This window comes from Epinephelus lanceolatus, chromosome 8, assembly GCF_041903045.1.
Source record: "Epinephelus lanceolatus isolate andai-2023 chromosome 8, ASM4190304v1, whole genome shotgun sequence".
Lineage (NCBI taxonomy): Eukaryota > Metazoa > Chordata > Actinopteri > Perciformes > Serranidae > Epinephelus > Epinephelus lanceolatus.
In genome coordinates, this window is record NC_135741.1 from 27707818 (window position 1) to 27732653 (window position 24836).

General features: G+C 40.8%; 1 protein-coding gene across 13 annotated transcripts in view; it reads left to right on the forward strand.

The window, feature by feature from the left end:
- The window catches only part of chl1a (cell adhesion molecule L1-like a), a 71250-nt gene extending 52033 nt beyond the window's left edge, over positions 1-19217 (forward strand). For 3 of the 13 annotated variants that reach the window (XM_033628928.2, XM_078170116.1, XM_078170117.1), the window contains exons 24-30: positions 6036-6074; positions 6489-6551; positions 7005-7118; positions 7446-7607; positions 7995-8174; positions 9395-9467; positions 18722-19217. In XM_033628928.2, coding sequence (XP_033484819.2) covers positions 6036-6074; positions 6489-6551; positions 7005-7118; positions 7446-7607; positions 7995-8174; positions 9395-9467; positions 18722-18935 — 845 coding nt within the window. In that variant the 3' untranslated portion in view covers positions 18936-19217. Of the gene's footprint in view, positions 1-6035; positions 6075-6488; positions 6552-7004; positions 7119-7445; positions 7608-7994; positions 8175-9394; positions 9468-9660; positions 9746-18721 lie in introns of those variants that run through there. The other 10 variants (XM_078170122.1, XM_078170118.1, XM_078170123.1 and 7 more) reach the window with 10 other exon arrangements.
- The last annotated feature ends 5619 nt before the right edge of the window (positions 19218-24836 follow it).

A 24836-nucleotide genomic window follows, 5' to 3' on the forward strand; every position in this document is an offset into this window, starting at 1 on the left:
ATAACAATAATGCTGTTAGTCAGTTTCATCCTTAGCTTTGTTTATTGTGCATTATACCCTTTTTTGGTTGATGGTATATTGTGACCTAATGGGTAGTATCAGCCTTAAAGAACAGTTGTAAAATTTTGTCTGTGGCCCCTTGTAACCCCCTGATGATGTCATCAGGGTTATCAGGGCTTGGAAACTTTGTTTGTTTGTTTTACATAAAGGCTGTGTTACATATTTGCACCATGGACTTAAAAAAAGTGGGTGTTTGCAAGGCATGGAAGGTTAAATATAAGTCACTGTTAAGCTGCATTGTGGGAATTACAGTACAGTAGGATCCAGTGTTTTTGGAGCTCCACCTACATTAAATAAAATAGAGGATTTTTGGTCACCTGATGCAAAGATTTTGGTCTTTGTTACATTTTAATGCCCCTGGATTTTCACTTGATAAAAATGTTCCTTTAAAATGATAATAAACTATTACAAATGTGCCCATCACACAAATAACGTTCCAAGTGCTTTACAATGAGGAGAGACAATGAGCACAGAAAAAAAATGAAAAATGAAAAAATGATTAAGCCAAAACAAGCAGAAAGTAAAATCAGTAACAATGAAATCAGCAGCATAACATCAAGATTAGTTATGAGATTAAGATACTAATAGAGACGGGAGCATATCTTCATTATGTTTCAAGCTTTAAATGCTCAGTGAGATTGCTTCCCTACACTTGTAATGATGAATGCTTTCCCACAGTTTGCATATAAAAAGGTGCATCTCCGGTTTTCGCATGCCAATGGTTGTTTAACGTCCAGCAAACCTGCAGCAGAGGATTCAAGTGAACCTGAAGTCACATAAAACAACAGGGAGTGTGCAGTTTAAGCCAGTCCTGAGCCATTTAGAGCTTTTAATAAAAGCTAAAGGACTTTCTCTCAGACATTTTCTAAAAGATACCGGGAGCCAGTGTAGCCCATCTAAAACTGGAGTGCTGTGCTTCCCCTTTATAGTTTTGTTTTGAAGTCTAGCAGCAGAATTGTGTATAATTTTTATCCCCTAAATACCCTTTCACAGAAGACCAGTGAAGAGTTACAATAGTCTGCCTGAGATGAAAGCATGAATTAGCTTTGTGGCATCTTGCTATCTTAGGAGTGCCTGTACATTTCTGCAGTGTTTCTCACATTGTCTGAGATGTCGGCTTATACATAAACTTGATTAGATGAAAGAATGCTATTTTGGCCACTCTGCTGATGTGTGATTTAAAGCTTAGTTCGCATTCAAAGACACAGGCTTAAAGTATGACTTCTGAGTCGATCTGGGGAACCAGAGATCCAAGATTCTTGGACAGTGCATCTCTTTAGCCTCGGGGGCTATAGTAGGATGTTTTGTTTTTTCTTTGAGCCTTAGAGGGATATTATTAATCTATTATTTGACAGGATGAGAGTGAGATTAAGGCATTTTGTTAACCTGGCTCTCTGAAATAATCATGTGTCATCTGCATAGCTGTGAAAATTAACATTACACACCCTGAAGACGTCGACTAACAGAGGCATGGAAAGTGAGAATATCGTGCTCGAGATCAAAGAAGCTTCTCAGTGCTGCAACAAAAGAAGTGTCAGTTCCTGGACAAAAAAAACCAAAACAAACAAAAAAAAAGCTGTCAAGACATAAAACTTCCTGCCAGTGATGCACAAAACAAATCAGAAAAATATTTCTGATGGAAATGCCAGTGTTTTGACCAATTGTGTCAGGCATTGTGTCAGCATATAGATCCATGTCGACTGCTGTGTTTTGGTTTGTCCTGAAGTCTGACTGGAACTTCTCCAGTTTAGAAATCTGTTCAATATAACTTTCTAAGTTGCTTTTAAGAGAGAGGTTTAGGCCTGTAACTAATGAGAACCTTGTTGTTCATTTTTTGGGACTAACAACAGCACCAAAACTCTCTCATGAAACATTTTTATGATTTTAAGGAAATAATCTTGTTGTAGCTGAATCAAGACAACACATTGACAATTTACTCTCAAACTTAAACAGCTTTGAGGCAGAAAATAGTCTCATAATATACAGAGATTGTCATATTTCACTGCAGTTCCAACTTTAATGGCAACTATATTTTTTAACTACTTAGCAAATTTCTCTCTTACTGCAGCAAAGTCTGAAAAGTCTGAATGTCAGAGGTTAGGACAAGTTTTAACAGCCAATCTCTCTCAGAGAACAAAATACTGCTGGAGATGCCACTGTTTTCTCTGATTATCTCAGAAAAAATAGGCTCTCACTGCACGCAGCTTTATTATAAGTAGTTACAAGCTCTTAATAAATTAAACACGGACCTCCGACTTTTCAGCATTTCCTGTCAGTGGCTCGACGTGATCTCTTTCGCATTCGAATAGAGTTGATAAATCATGGCCATGTTCTGTCACATAAGCCTTTAATGACCTAGAGTGTTCATCAAGTTGTTGTTCAGGGTGTCAGCCATTTCACCCACAGGGTCGGTCTCACTGAGTAGATTAATGAGCTTATAAGTTCAGGGAACAAAACCTCTGCTGTAGCATCTCTGATCCTTTCCTGAATGGTGAAAAGTTGCCAGTTTTGAGCCAATACATACAAATCCTTCTTTGTTAAAACACTTATTGATTCAATCTAATATGTGATTATAACATTATTTAAAGAATTCTTCTTTTATTTGTTCCGTTATTGCCAGAAAAAAAAGACAATCCTGGTAAGACCTGGTGCAGTCTACTGTACCTGTTTCCTCCAGCATATAAATTCCACCACTAGGGGGTGTCAAAGCCAAAAATGTTCAAACTCCACACAGATGGTGGCTTTAATTTGTATCTTACATAAAGCAAAGCCATGCAGCTTCTGTCTATTTTAGTTTAGCTCACTGTTAACACTTAATTTAACACTTAATTCAGCCAATCTGGCTAGTATATTGACAACATTACCTGCCACCATTCAGTGTAGCAGGATTTGGCAGGTGTTTAATTTCAGCCCTGATGGTACACGATAAAAAAGTGAGTGCTAGAATTTTCCCAACAGTTCAAAGTTCCTAGTAAACTCCTCCTTCCATTACTCGGTGTGAACGCATGAGAAAATATGTTTCCACTATCTCTGAATGTTTTAATAAATGTTATTCATTCCTCTCTGGCGTTTATATTTCCTCTGAGAGGCTCTGTATCTTGTAGGTGAACGTCCAGCCTGAGAGCCATTAGATGCATTGTTTGTAAATATGGTTGAGTAGAGGCTCGGCGGGGAGATAAAATGGTTCTGTTTTGGAGCGCTGTCCTCGGGGCATGTTAGTCACAATGCAGCAGAGCAGATTTATGGATGCCAATAGCACCGAGCAGGGGCACCATGGATTTAGAGTTGTTGATGGGGAGTGATGGAGTGACAGTGAAAAGAATTAATGCATGCGAGTTAGTGAGCCCAGGCTATGAAGTGCTCCTTTTAGATTTCACCTTTATGACTGAATGAGCTTTTAATGCTTATCCCCATTTAGTCAGGATAAACAGTCGGCTAGCTTAAAAATCGCCTGGACAAACAGACTGACATATCAGAATAAAAAACAGCCATAGAGGTATCAGCAGATATGTGCCTTTGTTTGAAGAGGCTTGTAATGAAAAGAGAGTGGCTGAAGTGAGAGACGAAAAGGAAAAAAAAACACAGAGACGGATGGGGTGAAGCATCTGCGAGGAAGAGGAGCAGAGAAAACTGAGAGAGAACAGCTAATAGCCATACAGTGTGGCAGAAAGAGGAAGAAAAAATATCTATTTTTCTCCATCAGGTCTCATGAGATAACAAAGCAGCAGAGATAAAGCGGACTGCAAACATGACAAAAAGCACAGAAGAGCATATACCTCTTAAGTCATATAAAAATAACCAGCTCCTCCAGAGATTAAATTATTTGCTCCCTAGCATTTGAACACCCAAGTTGTTATCGCCGACATATTTGCCAATGGCTTGTACTCAGCGTTTGAAAAAGTTTAGTTAGAAACATGATCATCAAGAGCTGGCTCCGTCTGAGCTGCAGTCAGTTCGGGATTCAGCAGTCGGAGCAGAACAGGCAGTGTCATTTTTAATATATATGTTCAGGTTCACACTCGACAATGTGAGAAATAATACAGGCAGCAACATGCAAATTTTATGATGTGTCGGTGAGTCACAGGTAATAAAATAATTATTCCTGTGATTGAAAATTCAGTCCATGTAAAATCAGTGTACCTCTGGAGAATGACCAACGCGGTTCATCAGCCCGACAACAGAGTGAAAACTAGAAATATCTAACTATGTGACAAATCTCCTATAAGCTAATCCAAAACTAAAATTAAAAATAGTAGTTAAATATTCAGTCTTTAAATTCAGGTTAATCTGATCCAAACAGTATTTACTTGGCGCCATGTGTTCAAGTACAAATACTTAAGTATGCTAAAAAATAATATCATGATATTTTTGTGTGGCAATACCATTATTATCACACAGACGCCAAATATTGTTTGTTTTTTTATTATATAAATTAATAATATTACCTTTGGTAGCTTACTAGAATAATATAATCAATTGCTTTTCCAGTCCACTAGATACATTTTGCTGCAATAAAAATGGCTGAAATGAGATGAACAGACTGAGAACGTGATATTGTAAGATAAGACTGATGTTGACAAAGTTTTCCTTTGGGGACTCTTCTTGCAGTTGAAAAAAGGTAATAAATTGCACTATATCGCAGTATATTTTATTGCAATACTCACCATATTGCAACACCTTGAAAATCGCACTAATATTGTATCGTGACTTAAGTATCGTGATCATTTTGTACAGTTGGTAGCTACTAGCTGCTGTATACAAATCATGTTTTTATGCACATTGCTATAAACTACACATTTGAACACATCTTAATGTACTGTTTGGCATTCAGTATGCAAGAAATTAATTTAAAAATTATAGATATTATAGTTTAAAACAAAGGTCATTCAAGTAATACAGTTTAAATGTGTATTTTTTGCTTATTATCATAATACAGTGCATTGCATCACCACGGCTAGTGTGTCTGTTAACAGCACACCGGATTGAAGCGGCTCTCATGCGCAGTCAGAGCCGACTCATGAAGTCAGCAGTCAGAAGATTAAAACGTTGAAACAATAAATTAAATTATTATTGTTCTCATTTTGTTTTAATGTATTTATCATTCACATTCATGATCTGACCCACAGGTTCTATTTTTTTCACCCAGAAATAAAGTTTAGACAAAATATCAGCTGCAAATCACCGTTTTGGCCGGCCACCTGCTGGGTACCCGACCTGATGCAGGTCCAGCCCGCAACTTTCCTCATGCTCTCCAAGCACAACTTCCACCCAAAGCAGGCAGCTGTTTTCAATGGAAATGCTCTAAAACAAACTTACTGTACACTACCTGCTCAACACCAAATGAGAAACAGACACAGTGGCTGCCCCCAAGTGGTTAAAAAAAGAAATCAGTTGTTGCGGGTTTAGCAAATAACACGTGTGAGCCGGTTGATATCAGTTAAATGGTGATTTTGAAACTCACAGTTACACATTTGGTAATTTGTTTAAAAAAAGTTAAATGCAAAGATTTTTCCTTCAATATATTCCTGGAATAATTAGTAGGAAGCTTCTCATTTTTTTTGTTTGCATTGCATTGTGGGATATTATTGTCCATCATTGTGACAAACAAGCAACCAACATGTTAGATGTACACAGAATTTGTCATTTAATACTCACTACATACTCAGTTTCTACTGAGTCAGCACACTAAGTGGGAGGACAGTATATGATCTTTCTCCTCCACAGTGCCCTCTGGTGGAGAAGCTGTCCACCAGTCACCAAATCCAAAACACCACTGACAAACAGATCACTGATGCAGGCATCTACCTGCGTGTGACTGTATTTGTGAAGATGCACCGACCGCATATTTGTGTGTGTATGGATATACATGTGTGTGTGCGTGTGTGTGTTTGTGCTGGCTCTATAAACCTTAAAGCTGGCTTTCCATATATCTGTAATCTTCTGCTGTATTTCATTTTCTTTTTATCCCTCTGAAGATTTGTCCTCGACTCCAGCTGTGGCCCTTGTTCAGAGCAGTATGTATCACTGCCTGCAGCCGCGGCACTTCGCTAACCTAGAAGTAGTGGTAGAGATAGACAAGGTTGTAGGTGTGTTGGCGTAGCGAGTAGCTGGCCGTAGCTTCAGTCAATGTTTGTCCTTTGTACAGATATAGCTCAGGTAATTGCTGACTGTCATGCAGACGTCTCTTTGTCATAATGTGACAATTTCAGTTTGACTTTGCCATTTGTTATGTAGGCCTCACTGCAGTTACACTGTGTTTACTATCACTTGTACTTGCGCAGATACTTCCATTAATCCAGTTTCCCTGGTTGCTCTAACAATCCTGCCTTCATGTAGTCTATAGAGCTCGCTTGTTGCACGATATAGAGTATTAGACCCGACAGCATTGCAGCAGAATTCTAACATCTGAGGCTTCTCTTTCATTTCAGGCCACAACTGCTCTCTCTCCTTTCCCAGCTCTATCCCAGGCAATTCTACTCATCCTCCTTTAGGTATATAGCTCACACTGACACATGTACAGCCAATGAGATCCCTGTGATCTCATCTTGATGTACCTTCAACTTTCAACTAACAATGGCATTGGAGACATAGAGTCGTTTCAATCTATTCTGATATTCGCTCATGGTGGGGGGGTGTCAGGAAATGCCAGCTTTGCTTTGCTAGACGGAGTGAAGACTAGATGTCACTCCCGCCCACGATCTCTATATCTACCCTTTATGAGCCAAAATCCAGCTCCACTCAATTAAGTCTGGGCCCCAGTGTTGCCTTTTGAACTGTCGTCTTGAAGGGTTTCTGCTAGCTGCACTGTTCTCAAGCTGCGGGGGGAAACCTATTTGCCTCTGCTAATCCTCTTTGCCTGCCTCCTTTCTCCTTTTCTCTGTGCCTGTCTGTGTTTTCCTTTCCTCCTTATTTCCCCCCCCCCCTATTTCTTCTCTCTTTATCAGTTCCAGCCCTGTTGAACATAAGCTCTTATGTGAGTGACACCTTTGCCAAAATCAGCTGGACTGCCAGAGAGGAGCAGCAGGACTCGGAGCTTTATGTGGCTTATATGAATAACCGTAAGCTACTTTTCCTGTCCCCGCCTTGCTAAACATTGATAGGAATTTTTAGGTGGCATCGTGTGTAGGTGCAAGTGGGAATGTTTTATATAAACATCTAAAAATATATTATAAGCCTAGCGTCTGCATGGCTACTGTACTTCCATCATTTCCATGATTGCCTCAACTTGATGCATTTCAAGTTATATTTAGTACAACAAATATATTTAATAGTTCAAGAAATGTTAATTGCCTGGCAGCAGCTCATCCTATCTTCTTTGTTCTTTCAATTGCATGAATGCTAATACAGACTTGCTGCTTGTGCACTTCTTGTGCTTGGCTGTGTAGGTGATGGTAACTGGCGGATTTCAGATGCTGTAAACGCTTCTCAAAGTTTCCACGTAATTGATGGGCTCAAACCTGGGACCGTGTATACCGTGCGCCTCATGGCCAAGAGGCTGCTCGATAACGCTAGCATTTTTGAAGACGTTATCCAGACAAGAGTCAAAGGTGAGAGGAGAGAAAGGTGTCGTAGTCAATAGAACGTAGTGATTTGAGCTCTAACCTGCCATAACAGTACAACCATATCATTGACGAATAGATGTGGTCTGTGGTGAATGTGAGTTTATTTATTTTCCTTCCATCTTTCATTTGCTCTTTTCCTATCTAATGTTCTTTCAGAGGAGATAGAGTGCTATAGCTGAAGGGAATGTGAGTCAAATACGACGTGAGAACATCCTCTCCAACTAGAATCCATCATGTTTTTCCATTTTCAGTCAAAGATAAAGTTGTATGAGGAGCGCTTGAGGGGACTGTCATCCTCAAATAGACCACTGTGTTAAGCAGATTATTGAGCTCTTGTTCCCCCCCCCCCCCCCCCGCTGCTTTTGTTCCCAGGTGCGGTAGGTCAGCGGAGTGACTTTTCCACCCAGGGCTGGTTCATTGGGACCATGTGTGCTGTGGCTCTCCTCACACTTGTCGTGCTCATGGCCTGCTTTGTGAGGAGAAACAAAGGTGGCAAGTATGCAGGTACGCCGCCGCCGACCCAGCGACGAGACATATTCTCCATGGAAAAAGGTCAGTTAGTCTTTGACCGGGGTTGGGTCCCTTTGTCGTCTCGTTTCAGGAAGTGAACCAAAATTCAACTCATGTAATGTACATGTAGAAGATATATGTAAGTCTGACTTTGTTATTAGTAGTTTAATTATCTAAAATAATCTTTAAGCATCACCTGTTTAATAGGACGACACTTTGATTTGACTTTTGATATAATTTTGGTTGACCTCCCGAAAGAACGAAAATGTGCAACGGGCCTCAACCCTGACTCCCCCTCACCCCCTTTCGGAAATGAATTATGCATGCATGTTGGATAACTATGCATGCTAACTCTGCCAAGCCCAATATTATTAACCCCAAATGAACCCTCCACGAGATCTTTCCAGCAACCGTAGGTTTACTGCATTGTGGAATAATTTGTGTGGTCCTGTTAGTTCTGCTCGGTACCTCTGATTACAGACCTTGTCAGGCCAGACGAGCGGGCCAGCTGGCTTTGTTCCACAACTCCCAACCCCTCACCTGTGCAGACCTTCCTGCGCCTTTGTGCTGTCTTGTATCAGAGCCAAATTCAGTCTCACAGTAGTACCTACCTGCAAAGTGTCTCCTCGCTCACACTTTCTTTCCTCTCAACCTGCTTTCTCGTCTTCTCTCCACCACTCCACCTCTTTGCCTGCAGTAGCTTTTGACATGAAGCACTGAATATTTCATCAGCTCCTTTGGATTCCCCCTTTGCCCATCTAGCTCTTTTCATGAAACCCCTCTTTTGTCTCTCTTGAAAGCAACTGGTATTTTTTAAAGCATATTTACACAAAGAGCTGCCGTGTAGCACTTTGGGCAGACAAACAGGAGAGAGGCTTTAAGTGTGCAGACTTGATAGAATGTTTACACAGTCATATTTAGTTTCTCTCAAAAGCCTTTCAGTTCAGATTTTGAAATTCAACTTTTATATATACTCAAGTGATGTAAAAGTTCAGATCACTTGTTCTTGTTCACCTGCTGAGCATGAATGTTTTGCTGTTGCTTTAGTTTCAAAGAACTGTCTGAGAGAAAATCACTGAGGCTGACTAAAATCAACAAAAGCTGGATCTGCTGTTTGAGTGGTGTCCGTTTTGAAAATGTTAAAGACAAATCTTTATTAATTTAAAACATTACAAATGATGTATGTAATATGTAATAACATGTATGGATGAAGGCGCTGCTTTTCATAGTGGTGCTGAAATGTCTGTTCTGCTCCCCTGCAGTGAAAGAGAAGGAGGACCTCCACCCTGATTTGGAGTCACAAGGAATGAATGATGACACCTTCTGTGAATACAGGTGAGCCTTGCTTCTGCTCTGCAGAGGAGAGCCGCAGTGCCAAAGTGTGCTGAGGAAATGACACTCTTTTTATCTCCTGGAAATGCATTGCGCTGTAGCAATATTAATCTAACAACCATATGTTAAATGTTTTCCAACTGAGAAGCTCATTTGTCATGTGTCACAGTAATGTTTTTCTCTCCCATCCCAAAAGCAAACCATGCATTCATGAGCTTTACGAGGATCAGCCTAGAAGCCATTGTTCTCGTCATTTATTGGGCTAGGTAATCACACGGTGTAGTTAAGAGTAGTGGGCAACAAAACCTGTGCTGTGCTCCCCTTTAGTTGCTTTTATGTTGTTGTCAGATTTTGATTTAAGTGTGTGAATCAACTTGCTCCCATAGACATCAGTAGCTTATTTTGTGTGTTGCTGTGTGCATCTGCATGTATATATGATATCAGATTTTCGTACTTGCGAGCTAACGTTTTCGGCATTAGGGTTTCGCTCTCATCTGTTATCTCCTCTGACTAAAATTAGGGAAATTAGGGTATATATTAGGGTTGGACCTTCTTTTGCCTTCAGAACGGCCTTATTTTCTTGGTGGCATAGATTCAACAAGGTGCTGGAAACATTCCTCAGAGATTTTGGTCCATATTGACATGATAGCTGCACATCCATGATGTGAATCTCCTGTTCCACCACATCCCAAAGGTGCTCTATTGGATTGAGATCTGGTGACTGTGGAGGCCATTGGAGTACAGTGAACTCATTGTCATGTTCAAGAAACCAGTTTGAGATGATTTGAGCTTTGTGACATGGTGCGTTATCCTGCTGGAAGTAGCCATCAGAAGATGGGTACACTGTGGTCATAAAGGGATGGACACGGTCAGCAACAATACTCAGGTAGGCTGTGGTGTTTAAACCATGCTCAGTTGATACTAAGGGGCCCAAAGTGTGCCAAGAAAATATCCCCCACACCATTACACCACCACCAGCAGCCTGAACCGTTGATACAAGGCAGGATGGATCCATGCTTTCATGTTGTTTACACCAAATTCTGACCCTACCATCTGAATGTTGCAGCAGAAATCCAGACTCATTAGACCAGGCAACGTTTTTCTATCTTCTATTGTCCAGTTTTGGTCAGCCTGTGTGAACTGTAGCCTCAGTTTCCTGTTGTTAGCTGACAGGAGTGGCGCCTGGTGTGGATTAGCTTTTTGTGTTAAGGAACAGGTATAACAGGTTGAACACGTACAAATATATAAATTTATATATGTGTATATGTATATATCTATATCTATATCTCTCTCTATACATACATACATATATATATATATATATATATATATATATATATATATATATATATATGACACACAAACATACAAGACACGACTTACATTACCTTCAGAGGCAAAAGGAAACACAAAAAAGCAAATCAATGCATGGTGCTGTATGCATGTGTCAAAAACATGATATCAGATAGAAATATAGCTAATTAAATACACAGCTCGCGTATGTTGATAAAAGTACAACATGAACTACTTCCATGAAAGCAGAATGTACAGATCTGTTTGGGTAGATACATAGACTACACACACACACACACACACACACACACACACACTCTCCTGTCAGGTTCTTGAAAGCAGTGAAAATGATTTTCTCTGGCTCTTAGCATTTTCAGATAATATCTGATAGTAGAATGTGTGATGTTAAGAATACATAATACGAGACAAAAAAATCATCCAATATGGTGATACTGTACAAAACAAAAACTGACCAAAGGTGAACTTTGACATGCAAGTTTAGATAGTTAGATAATTAGTTTGCAAGTAACACAAGTAAGTAAGTAAGCTACTATCTTAGTTGTCCACGTCATGTTTCCTGGAGTGCTGGAGCTCTCACCGAAACAGAAAACATGTAACTAAATTTAGCAGTTGCATTGGTTTTACTTGAAGTGAATGACAGGACACAGCAAAAAAGATTGGTGGTAGCGTGACTACACTTTGCAAAACATTTCTCAGACAACAGCTGTAATGCTCTTAATTATTTAAGCACTTCTATCAGCTGCCTGCTGAACCTATTAAGGTTATGTTGAAGCACCTGTAATATAGAAATGTGTTTAAGGAGCCTGGATGTTAGGGCAACATGAGATGCTACTCTGTTGCTGAAGAGCCTCTGCGTACCTGGTGATTTGACAGATGCAGATTTACCTTTACACCCTCCTGAGTCACCTCATGAATTAGAGGTTATGGTGTGTAATATCTTCAATACAGGCCACACTTTTAATTGCTATAGAAGCTTCCAGTGCAGACACGCAGGTTGACTCTAGATGTAGAGTAATTGCTGATGGTAAATATCTTACACTCAGTGAAACAGGCATAGACTAAGCATGGCAAATGGGCGGAAAAACTGAGCCTTTAAGCCCGAAGCAGACAGCTGTTGTACTTTATAATAGCTGTTGAATTTCCATTGTTTGCATTGTTTAGCTGCTACAGTGACAGTTTAGGGAAATCAGCTCAATCCTATTTTGCTTGACAGCACTGCAGCAACTGTGTGACAATGGCGTGTTTGTTTGTGCACACGCAAAAGAAATCACCTAAAATAGCCTCTTCTGTCCGCTTTGATTCCATTCGTCATCATATTATTCAGAACATGATTACTCACAACTGTGTGGTCGCTGCCAATTGCCTTCCTATGATTCTTGCCAAGACTATAATTCTGTTGAACAGGAAGGAATGCATTGTCCACATCCCTGTTTATAGATCTTACAGCTTAAAGATGTAATAAGTAAGTTTTTACTGTCCCATAGCTCCAATTGACTGTTTGTGTGGGTGAATAGCGTCGTTGATTGATACCAGTGACTCGATGATTGCTGGGCAGATGCTGAGGCGGCTTTTCAGACACACTTTAAGTACTGTTTTCTGTGAGGTTAAACAAAAATGGATATTCACACAGTGTATGAAAGAGAACTGTCATCCATCAATGTTCAAGCTCATACATTTTAGTGTTTAAATATACTAGGTCGTTGGAGGCAGCAGTCACTGATTGTCCAAAAAGAAACAAAAGCAGATACTCCATATGCAGGTGGGTTTAGGTGTCGACCAGTGAACGTGACAGCTGTGCATCACTCACAGGTCTACCACACAGGTAATACACTGTCGCAGCATCACTGACGCACACGTCAAATATAAACCAGTTACTGCTGCTGTTGATGAACACATCTGGTCGGTAATCGGCAGGAGGATGATCTGACATTCGCTCTGTCACGCGTCTTTAGTAACCTGTAGTTCATGTATCACTGAACTGTGTCGCTGTGAGCTGACTGGGTTATCATTATGTTGTTGGTCAAAATGCACACACGGAGTGCGTGTTGTTTGTTGCACAAGGTCCTTGCTATCCACTGTGCACCTGCTTGTTAAATTGTAGAACTGTAAATACTGAAATTGCAGAGAAATACTTACTGTTTCATGTGTCATGTGTGAGCATTTGGATACAAATAGCAGCAGTTTTTTTGGGAAGCTTTTGCTGTCATTTCTCTTAGATAGGGTGACATTTTGCTCACCAATGTAATTGCTGGCACTTAAATTTTGCAATACACAGACGCTGTCACAGCAAAGTCCAACAGGGAAAGAAACACAAGCACATTGTAAACAAGCCAGCAATTCAGCCGGCTTATCCAAGCTATTTAATTTGGAGGTAAAACCGAAAGTGGGAGCACCAATAGTGTTGGTAATGATCCCTAATTGCACTGGAAATGTGTGTGTGTGTGTGTGTGTGTGTGTGTGTGTGCACAATATAGTGACTATGTTCCGTTGAAATTGCAGGAATTCTGTCTGCAAACAGCAATGGATGTTTTTAATCGGTAGTTTGGGTAATTATTTTACTATTCACTTATGTTTTCACTTCCAAATCAGTTTGGCTAAGATTGGGATTTGTTCAAATCATTTCACTACTTATGTTGGTTGCCTTATTGGTTTTTTATGCCTCTGTGGCTGGAGGCATTATGTTTTCGGATTGTCTGTCTGTCTCATTCTCAAGAACATGATATCTTAACACCTTGAGGGAATTTCTTCAAATTTGGCACAAATGTTCACTTGGACGCAAGAATGAACTGATTAGAATTCGGTGGTCAAAGGTCACTGTGACCTTACATCTGTCTCATTTTCGTGAACATGATATCTCAACAACACCTTAAGGAAATTTCTTCAAATTTGGCACAAACATTCACTTGGACGCAAGAATGAACTGATTATAATTTGGTGGTCAAAGGTCAAGGTCACTGTGACTTCACAAAACACATTTTCTGGCCATAACTCAAGAATTCTCACATTAGTGATGACAAAATTTTACACAATTGTCTAACAGGATAAAATGATGAAGTGGTGACATTTTACATCCAAAAGCTCAAAGGTCAACTTCAATTTGACACCATAATGTTCTGTAAAAACACCTTTCTGCTCAATATTCAGCACCATATCTCAGAACTGAAGGGGAGACAATTGATCAGATACTGAGTTATTAACACTAATCTTAAGTCACCTTGAAACTTCGGTGTTGTATAGATCTTCTGTGCTGCTGGGTTGAAGATGTGTGTGAGGCATCTGTTTTATATGCAGCTTCTTTTCAGCAACATTTGAAGCATTAGCAACAGTTATGGGCACATATGAGTCGGGGCAGACATGGAGGTACACTGTACCTGCAAATTGACTTCAGTCTATTTTCTTAGATCTCAGCAATTATGGTGAGCAAACTTTTTATTTTTGTATTGAGGTTCTGGCAATACTTACATATACTGGCAGTCAAGGGTGAAATTTTCAATTAGACACTGGGAAGGACCAACCCAGCTATATACATATATATATATATATATATATATATATATATATATATATATATATATATAGTTTGAAATGGGGGAACAAAAAAAACATAATTAGATTTTGGGTGTAGAAAACAGCATAATAACTGGGTGGACCCTGTATGAGAATATAAAAGAATAATCATTATAATCGGGATTGGACTTCGCCATTTGGCCCCCAGCTATGTTGTTACTATTCTATTTTATTCTCCTCTAAAATAACTTACAAAAGGCCCCCAAAGCTCCCTCAAAGGAAAGAAACTATATATTTGTACTTCAGAGGAAAACATTGTACCGCGACAATTACCTTTAATTACAGATAAATGTTACTGGTTATGTTAAAGTATCAGATTTCTCAAAAAATATAACAATTAAAATATGATGCATTATTATTTATTAAACTATCCAGCATTAAATAAGGATTAGAAGCTCCACCTTGAACAGTACATTTAACTACATTCTGCTAATAATACCTCTCCTGACTGCAGGACTTTAACTTTTGCTGTGTGCTATTAATAGTTTTAATGAAAAAAAAAAAACTACCAACATTCCCAGGTTTGGGAAAGTTTCACCCAAGGATGAAAATAAAGCAAGGCACTTTGTCTGGGGCCCCAGACCCTCAGATCACTAAATCCGCCCCTGGTAATAATAGCAAAAGCTCAGCACAGAGTCGCTGGATGAAAGGAGCGAGACCGAGAATTGTGTCTTTGTATTTATAAATAATTCCATTTAAAGTCTGACTATAACTGAAACTTAAACAAGGTAGTCTATAGAAGTTTAAAGACACTTTGGTGCTGTGTGAAAAGCTCACAGCCAATCTGCTCTGGTTGATCAGCTGTATGATCAGTGATCAGTGCAGCCCAAAAATGTTTTTTTATTTTTTTTTATTAAGCCTTCTTATTTTTGTCAGTTGCTGAAAACAGTAAAATCTCTCAGGCTTAGTTTGGCTACTTGGGGTTAGACAGGACTGTGCAGCCTGAGTTGCACTCAGGTATCCAAATATGCACACACAGTCTGTATACAGGCATGTTTCTTAAAACAAAACAATAAGTATTTCTGTGCATTTTAAGTATTAACTCTTTAACCAGCAGCTGCATGTTGGATGTTCAGTAAAACACAGGACACAGAATGGTCAGGACTGTGCACCACAGACAGCACACACTGTGTGTGTGTGTGTGTGTGTGTTTTGACCACCAACATAATGGTTACCATGGTCAGTTCACAGCTACACAGTTCAGCACTATCACCTGACTGTTTTATCTCAGCTACCTTTTCTTTTTTGCTTTTGTGTTCAGAAAGCCACAGTGCTTATTAGAGATTACACACATAAGCTTCAACCTGTATCGATGGATGACAATTATTTTATTTTTTATTGTTCCAACTGGATTTTGTTGGTTCCCCCCTAATGTCTGACTGAAGATTTCACCCCTACTGATGGAAGACCCTGGAAAGTACAAAATTATGTTGTCCTAATCAGTAAAAATCATACCATCGATTTTAGCTCTGATACCTTGTTTACAGGCAGAAGAAGCTCTCCTAATATGAGTTTGTGAGTTGATGCAGATGTTTGGCTTCAACTACCTGATTAAAATGCCTCTCATGGTCGGTTTCATGAGGCTGTTCTGACTGTTGTCCCCCCAGAGTGCCCTTAGCCTTACCATGATGTTGCTTTCCTGGCTTTAGAGCTGGATTCAGGGCTCTCTTGTGCCCTTTGAATCTCTGACGGCAATAGACCACCCACTGGTATGCCACGTGTCTGGGGAGCTGACAAGTAGTAATTATGCTTCAGATGATTTCTCTTTGGAGACAGCCCTCTGCTGCCTTGCTCCTCTGTCCACCGCAAGAACAGCAGGTGTCATAGCCGGAGTCGACTGTGATGCGATATTTCCCACAGATACTTTATCTGCTATTGTATTTTGATTTTTTATTATTTATGCAATTAAGGAGATGGCAGCAGATGCGGCAAAGGTTTCCTCCAGACACCTTTGAACTAAATAAATGCAGCTTCAGGTGTGTGAGTGGGGGGAAAAAAATCCTGCTACCACCTGACGTTTCTGTGCTGCCCCCAAACCAAGTCAGCATGGGTCAATGGCAAGACAAATTTAATTACCTTCTGCGTGGTGATGTGCCTCCATCTCTCACCTGTTTGTGAGGCTGAAGGAAAGCCTTTTCACAGCAACAGCTGAGGCTGAGCTGGATCCCGACCAAGGTCCTGAATGAGAGCTGGTGTTCAAAAGCCCTCAGCCCCATTTTATCACTGTATTCAAAGTCACTGTGGGCGGGCTGCGGCAGCTATGGCATTCCACTGCTCTTAGATAACAGCCACTTATCTTCAGCGCTCTAGAGTCGTCAGAGAAAGAAGGTTTGATAAGAGTTGAAATGCGGACCTTGTGTGGCTTGCATGGTAAACGGCCTCATGAAATAGGATAGATAAGATTGGTTATTAAAAATCCCCGTGAAGGAGACCTGATTTGTAATCTTAGTTTGAACCGTGTCTCTGCTCTAAAATGCTGCTCAAAATGCCGAGCTTGTATTTGACACAGGTGTCAACTACAGTACGCCTCAAATGGCACTATCATATACCAGCCACCTGAGCGTCGTCTCTGAACACAGACGCTCTGTGTTATGAATACTAAACCAAAGGAGGGAGAACGAGAGAGGTGTTACCAAACATGGACGGTTTAGGGAATTAGAAAGGAGGACAGGGAGGAAAAATATCCTCAGTGTTTTGAGGTGACCCTGCGTCTTGTAGTGAGACACCTGTGAGTTGGCCACTTGCCCAGCCTCAAATTGGCATCTAATCTCCTCAGTCCGCGTGTGGGCCTCTCGGGAATACCAGGAATGACAGGCTGTTTGTCTGGGATTGCATATGCCCCACCCCCCTTCTCCTTTTCTCAATCTCAGCCCCCTACCTTCCTCCAAACACACACACACACACACACACACACATATACACATACACACACCTCCCACTCGTCTTCTTTCTCACAGCACTCTGGCAATTTCCATCGCTGGTTCTAAAGAGATTTGAAATTGCCTTTGGTCCTGAAGCCTTGGCAATTAGCAATTAGTGAAGTGATTGTAGCAAGCCCTCCCCGCCTCCCTTGTGCTCCCTTTCCTGCTGTGCAGCCTCTGCATCCATTCCTGCCTACCACCCGTAGTGATGTATTGAAACCATAAGAACTCTCTTTGTGGCTAGGCATGTGTTTGTGTGTGTGTGATAGTTCAGCCAAGCATTTACTGTAATAGTCTACATGAGCTGTGCAGGTTCTGTGTGCTGGTGTTTCTGTGTATGTGTGGTTTTATGTGATACTGAGCCTCATGCAGCCACATTCTCTTAACTTTCTCCTATTTTATGTTAAGAGAAAATAAGACAAGTCAACTCCAGATGCACCGAATGTTCTTCACCATCTGCTTTTACTTAGATAAGCTGAATGATGAATCCCACTTGATCATGAATAGGAGGGGCGTAGCCGGTAACGCCCCCTAAATACTATATAGGGGCAAGTGTTGTGCCTCATGCAAATTCTCTGTGGCACATGCCCAAGAATTGCAGGGAGATGCCACCAACACAAGGCTGTAAGAAAAGGAACATCAGCAGTAGTTTTCCTTAAATTTAAAACGTATGGTTCCTTTCATTGGGCTAACAATTTAGGGACTGTTTACACAAGATGTCGTTCTCTTATCTTGGTAAGGCCGGAGATGTGCTTGCTTGTAGCTACGTGCTCGCTTGTGCATAATGGCTGCCTTGTGTATACTGCTTCTGTTCCGAGTGTTGGTTGTACACATCCTCAGACATCAAGGCTGAGATGTAGTACGCAAGTGAGTGGCAGGGATAGTGTGAAAAACATACTCGCCATTGTCACGGCAAGCTTGATTTAGGGGCCTTACATACTGTCTACAGTGGCGCCACTGTCTCTTTTTCTGCCGTCATTTCACAATTAAGAATAAAGTAACCTCCTTGGGTGTTGCCAGTGGTCACTAGTGTCGCCATATATATTGTTTACATCATGCAAACTCTTTCCCTGGATTGCCCTCCATGGAATCCTCCAGCAACATTTGTAGTACGTAAGCAATTCTGCTCATGACGCAGCCAGTTGTCTACACAAATGTGTGTTTAAACAGCAAGTATATCTCCGGCCTTAGAGAGCTCTCAACTAAAAAACCTAAGAGAAGCGCAAATAGAAAACATTGGTGAATCCCAGAAATCAAAGGATACTAACACAATAAGAACAAATAAAGGATACAAACAACAAAAATACGAGGAAATGTGTTTGCATAGGTTCCTGCATGAGGCCCGTTGTGTATGTGTGCTTGTGTGTCAGCCTCTTAGTACCATCAGCGTTGCTTCTGAACATATGCACTGCACCACTGACCCTAACTATCCCTCTCTGTTGTTGTTGATGGCAGTGACAGCGAAGAGAAGCCACTGAAGGGCAGTAGCTTGTGTTCCCTGACTGGTGATGGCACGCTGGGGGACAGCGTCAGCAGAGACAGCCTGGTTGACTACGCTGACGGCGGGGGAGAATTCAATGAGGACGGTTCGTTTATTGGAGAATATTCCGGACGCAAGCGCGGAGGCTCTGTTAGCGAGCCCGGTGGACCCAGACCAGTCACTGCATAAAGCTAGGCTCCAGTTGAAACGGTCTACTTCAAATCCTTTCAAGATACTTTTTAAATTCAGCTTCCCTGGCATTAAATATAGCTCCAATAGCCAAATATGTGGGAATAAAAATGACTCAGATGTGCAGAAGTGTTGCCCAGGGACTGAAAGGGAAGCATAAACCCACCATTCACATCAAATCCTGCGAGTCTTTGTACATACTGTAAGAGAATGACCTGTATCATTTGAGTTTTTCAAGATTTTAATATGATAATAAAATGTTTTTGTACCTATGAGCCAAAATCTTCAAGCTGTGTATATTGATTGTGTTCTTTCATAAAAGGCAGAAGATCAATAATTATTTCCCACAATATAAAAACACTGAAAATGTCATTGGGGCTTTTTTTGTTTACACAGTGGATGAGAACAACACATACAGTAGAAATACATATGCGTCTACAGCCTGTGTTCATTCATTTATCCTAAACTGGAATCAATATCTAGTCATAAATGCTTTACTGTCCACAGGGGTGCCCCTAGAAATTTTCACAAGGGTGGCCAGATGGGGTCATTGAAAACCTTAGGGTGGCACACCAAAACCGTCGTAACTGAATTTCAGGAATTCGATAATTCTATTGAAGTATATAGGCTAGTGGAAAACATTGTCACTGTGAGAGTTATTTTACAGTTACTATTACTAATTATCTGCTGTGTGTAGACTAACTGTGCGTTCACACCAGAAGCTTCCAAAGAGGCAAAGTCTGTTGCAGACGCCCAAGAAGCACGACTGCTCGCTCTTGTTGCTCATCACGTGAACCGTTGAACGTTCAATCGTGCTTGTCAATTTAAAGGAGCTGCAAAGCGGACTACTGGCTTGAAAGCAGCACAGTTGCTGTTTGCTGTTGTCCAGTCAAAAAGCTCATAGTTGGCCTACATAAAGTTATGTTTGGTCAATGAAAACCGAAAACGTATGTCATCCCATTCAAACCAAGCAAGGAAGACTTGCATGCTGAAATTCTCTCCTTTATTACTAACATTACACACTTTAAAACTCACCAGACCAACCAACTACCTCCACGACGCGGTCCCAAGCCTCATTTTTTTTATTTTGGTCTCTGTAACCGAACAGCGACACCTTATAAACGACTGAGTGGGTGTGAACGCAAGTAATAAACTTCTCAATATCCATTGTCAGAACAAGTGAGCTGTAGGAACCAAAGTTACATGGCTTGTTCTCTGGGGCCCACTTCATCGAAGCACGTCAGCATTCCGATTGGTTGCCGCCGAACTGCGTCAGAGCTCATTACCATAAAGTTAAACAAGTTTTAACTCCCCTCCGGACCACTCCGGTCGCTTTGATTGCCCAAGATGCGCAGCTGACAACCAGGTCCCCCAAGACGCCAAGTCGTTGGAACAAAACAATGACAGGGACCAAGCCTTCTCAAGTTTAGCGGGAGACTTGTGGGTAACCTAGAACCCATTTTCATTCAGTTACCTTGAGGTGAGAGTTCTGGGGCCAAACTTTGGAGCGTTATGATAAGCCATACTTGCCAACATTGGGTTGTGAAAAATACGGAGATTTTTTTCATCGGTGTATAGGCCCAAGGAACAAGGTTCCTTCGCAGGGTGTGCATATAATTGTCGTCACAAGGAAACTTGTTCTGAAAATGTTGTTTCTTTGATATTCAATAAATGATTCTGTTTACCATTGAGGACAATGAAAAAATTAGCAGTTTTAATTGTTGAAATGAGTACCAGAAGGCTAAATAATAAGGCGGTTACACTGCAATGCATTTAGTATGCAGTATTTATTGCACATCAAATTAAAAAGTGTGTGCCACTGACTGTGCCACCCTCGGAGAAGTGTCATGCCAAGGCCACACCGCCTGCGGAAGCGCTGCGAATAGCCTCGGAGCGCCTCGAAGCGAAGCCAGTTTCCTTTTGGTGCACGTGTTAACCGATTGTGTCATCCACACCGGCTGCGCCATGCCACGCAGCTCCGTGGCTCCGTCGTTTCGGAGTCTGGTCTATTTTCTGTGCGAGCCACGAGCGAATGTGTCAAGCCGGGTGATGGAGACAACAGCTGGGAGCAGAACCGCTTGTCGACCAGCGTGGAGAAATGCGTGTCTGATGTGAACGGAAGATTAGCGGGAGAAATTACTGACCTGGAGCATCGCGGGAGATAGGGTTAAAAATCGTGAGTCTCCCGCGTGAATCGGAAGAGTTGGCAAGTATGTGATAAGCTAGGCCAACACATTCTCACTCCAACCTCGTCACATATCGCCATTTGGTCATAGACTTTCTAAGTCCAGATACATGGGCAAGGTACCACGGATATGTTGGTTGTCGACGTTCTAGGACGATGTGTCAAGTTCTGTCTGTTACATGCATTGTCTTCTTTCAAAATAATAGGAAATTTACCGCCTACATACAGTCTCTTTCAAAATAAATGTAGTATGTCGGTACAACACCGCAAATTTACTTATTTTTCCTTCAGCAGCAAACACACATGATTGGGTGTAGGCAACAAAAGCATGTGGTTAGGTTTAGGTTAAAAGATCAGGGTTTGGCTTTATAATCTTACAGGACGCGAACACAGCTCTCGCGGGTGAAGGTCGGTGTTTGTTGTTAAACTATAACAGCGACCAGCCGCGTATCATGCTGACGTGAAAGGATGTCTTTTTTCATTGTTGTTTGATGCCACAAGTCACTGCCCAAGCGCTAGATTTCAACGACTTTGGAGTGAGACCGGGTTGGCTATGCCGATATATTACATATTATATAATATATAATATATTGCCTGGTTTGTACTATCTTAAAAAAAATAGTGCACCACAGCCTATTAAAGAGTAATTAATGTCAGTCTTGAATTATTTTGGGGGCGCCACTGTCTGTCCATCACTGTATATGTTTCAGATTTATGTTAATATGAAAATGTGAAAGTTGATGAATTGTTTATAATCAAAATGCTGATGATATTTGCCCTTGATAACCGATTATATCATCATATCAAACACACACAAGTTTTTTTCTTGCTGGTTACATTAAACAGGAGACGACAACTTAAACAAGATATCCATGAATCAAACTCCTCCAGCCATGGAATTACAGCAAGGATATATAAGTTGTTTAGCGAGAAGGTTAAAGTGATAAGTGTATTGCTGCATTTATCTCTTGAGTGGAATCATGATACATTTATTTAAGGAACTTGTCAAAACTCTAAATTGGGAGGCTTTCACCTTAGGGACCCAGTAATGAAGAGGAAGTTTTGAAGCTAAAGCAATTTGTCATACTCCCACTTGTTTTGTACTTTTTTAATCACGAGCCTTTATTCTGCTGGATATCACGGAATGAATCACTCTACATTCCTTTAAAATGATCAGGCAGCTGGGCTATTTATTATGTGGAAATTATTAATGTTGGGTACTTCCTCACAGTTTTTATTTAAACTTGGTGCAATGATTCATCAGTTTCTATTTGCTGCTCCTTTTCTGTAATTTGAAAAAGCACCCACTTATATGGTAAGTTCACACTTCCAAGTTAAGATGTCCCTCCACTGAACATAAAAATGTGAATATATTATATGTGAAGAAAAAAAAAATCCTGTCTCAGTGCTCAGCTATTTACAAAATTATACAGAAAAATTTGTTCACAAACTGAGCACAAAGCGAAATTGGCATGATACAAACATGGCTGAATTAAGCTTGATGTTCTCAAAGGTCAAACACATTTCAAATCCCAAAAATATTTTTCCTGTTATCTCCTCAATACATGCAGTGAATCCTCACATGCATTATGCATATTGCTAAAATATTCATCAAGGATATAACTCAAGTAAAGTTGAGATTTGTCCAATCCAACAATCTTACTTAAACAGATGTAATAACACAGCAGCGCCGGCTACAAAGTGCTAAATGTTTTATTGGCTAGAGGCTTATTTTTTTTATGTTTAAGATCCAACTCCGAGACCTCTTTAAAAACAAAGATTCTTAACAATCAAATAGATCCGGAGAGATGTATAACTTTGGCAAATCAGCATACTGTACTTTTGTATTTAAGTCAGAGGACATTTGGTCTATAGAAATGCAAACCCAAGAAACTTATACAACTAAACTCTATGAGCTGCTTTGAAGACATTAGAGGCAAAAATCCTCCCACACAGTAAACAACATGAGAAAACAATAGTCGGCACTAAAGAGAGTTTTCGCTGCAAACCAAAAAGAACAAAAGTGGTCATGCGGAAGAAAAGTTCAGCTATGAAATATAGTCAACATTGTAGTCAATCTCTTTTCCATTACTTGGTTCAGATAATTGGAGCCAGGTCCCATGGCTCCAATTATCTGAAACAAAGCAGTGCTCGCTCTCCCCTTCAATTTCTGAGGGGAAAATATAGCACCTTTGATGAGGCAGAAATCCCAGCTAACAAAGATGGGAGATGATCGACTCATCCATCATTCGGTGGGAACCTCTAAAACAGCCCCTCTAATTCACTCCATTATTTTTGAGCCTTTCAATAAAAAAGCTCAGCGGTTCAGAGGGAAGAGTTTTTTCCTCTTATTTACCATATTTGTTTGTCCCAGAACTCCAAAACAAACCGAAAGTGAACGACTGTGACAGAAGCAAAACATTTAAATTGATCATGCGCTCCGTGGCAGGAAGATGCATATAAGTACCCTCAGTCACAGTCTCAGCATTTCTTAAAGGACACACCATTATAAGACAACAATGCTTATTCTACTTTATTCAGCTTTGTTCAAATCCTCTCACTTCTGTCACTGGACTTCTCCCGTATCTCTAAAATACCTTGGAGGCCCTTATCATCCATTTTTAATACGTAGCCTCCTTGCAGCTGTAGTCTGTCTATAGCCGGGTGATTATAAATGGGAATTGTAGCCGTAATCAAACCAGACTTTGGATAGTGGAGTTGAAAAGCACTCCATGCCTCATGGCAAGATAAAGGTCATTTAAAGAGATAATCCCTGTATTGTCGGGGATTACGCCCTCATCCGTTTTAAAATTGCTTTCTCCGTGGAACGTTAAAACCTCTAAACAACAACAAAAGCTTTCTCTAGTCAAACCCCCCCCCCCCCCCCCCCCCTCAAGTGTCACACAAGCAGCTTTTTTTTTACCCCGCTAAATCTATTTTGAGGACATGCAGGTGACCCTTTCATAAAAGTCATAATAACCCCGTTTTGGAGCGAGCAAAGGTCAGGACGCTTACATCACCTGAATCCATGTGAAATGGGACAGCTTTGTTTGCCGTCGCGTTTTGCTCGTGTTATCGCTACACAGCTCACACACAAACTCACAGATCCCAGCTCAAAGCGGATCACTCCCTTTCAGTCAATTTGATCGGAGCTGATATTTAGGCTAAGTACCCTGGAAATTGCCGGGTGGGAGGAAATCGATAGCATGCTGACACATACTGTGAGTTCAGCCCAGTAACCAGGGGCTGTAACCACTCAGTGTTGCACCAACTTTAAAACCGAGTGCAAGGACAGGACAATGAGCACAAACTGTAGCACGCAGGGAACATAAGCATTTTTTAAGGGTGCGAGATATAGAGTATACGCTGTAACCACCCAGTAAAGGAGAAGGTAACTCGATGGCCATGAGGCTCTCATCAATAATGAACACTGTCGGGTTCACCGAGAGGGGAGCAGTGACAGGTGTTTCCGGAGATGTTCCTATGGAAGACCTTCTTCTCTTTGGTGGCTTTTGAAAGAAATGCAGCTGAAGCATTTGCAGAGGAATCTGCATCAAGAGTTAAACCAATGTCACGGCTCCCGCTTTCTTAAAGGGACAAACAGTCAGTCTGGCCTATTGAGAGTGAACACGCAAACGGTCTCAAGGATGGGCTTTGAGCACTTTAGCAGAGAAAGGGGTTAAGGGTGGGTGGAGAAAAGAGGGGTTGCATATTGA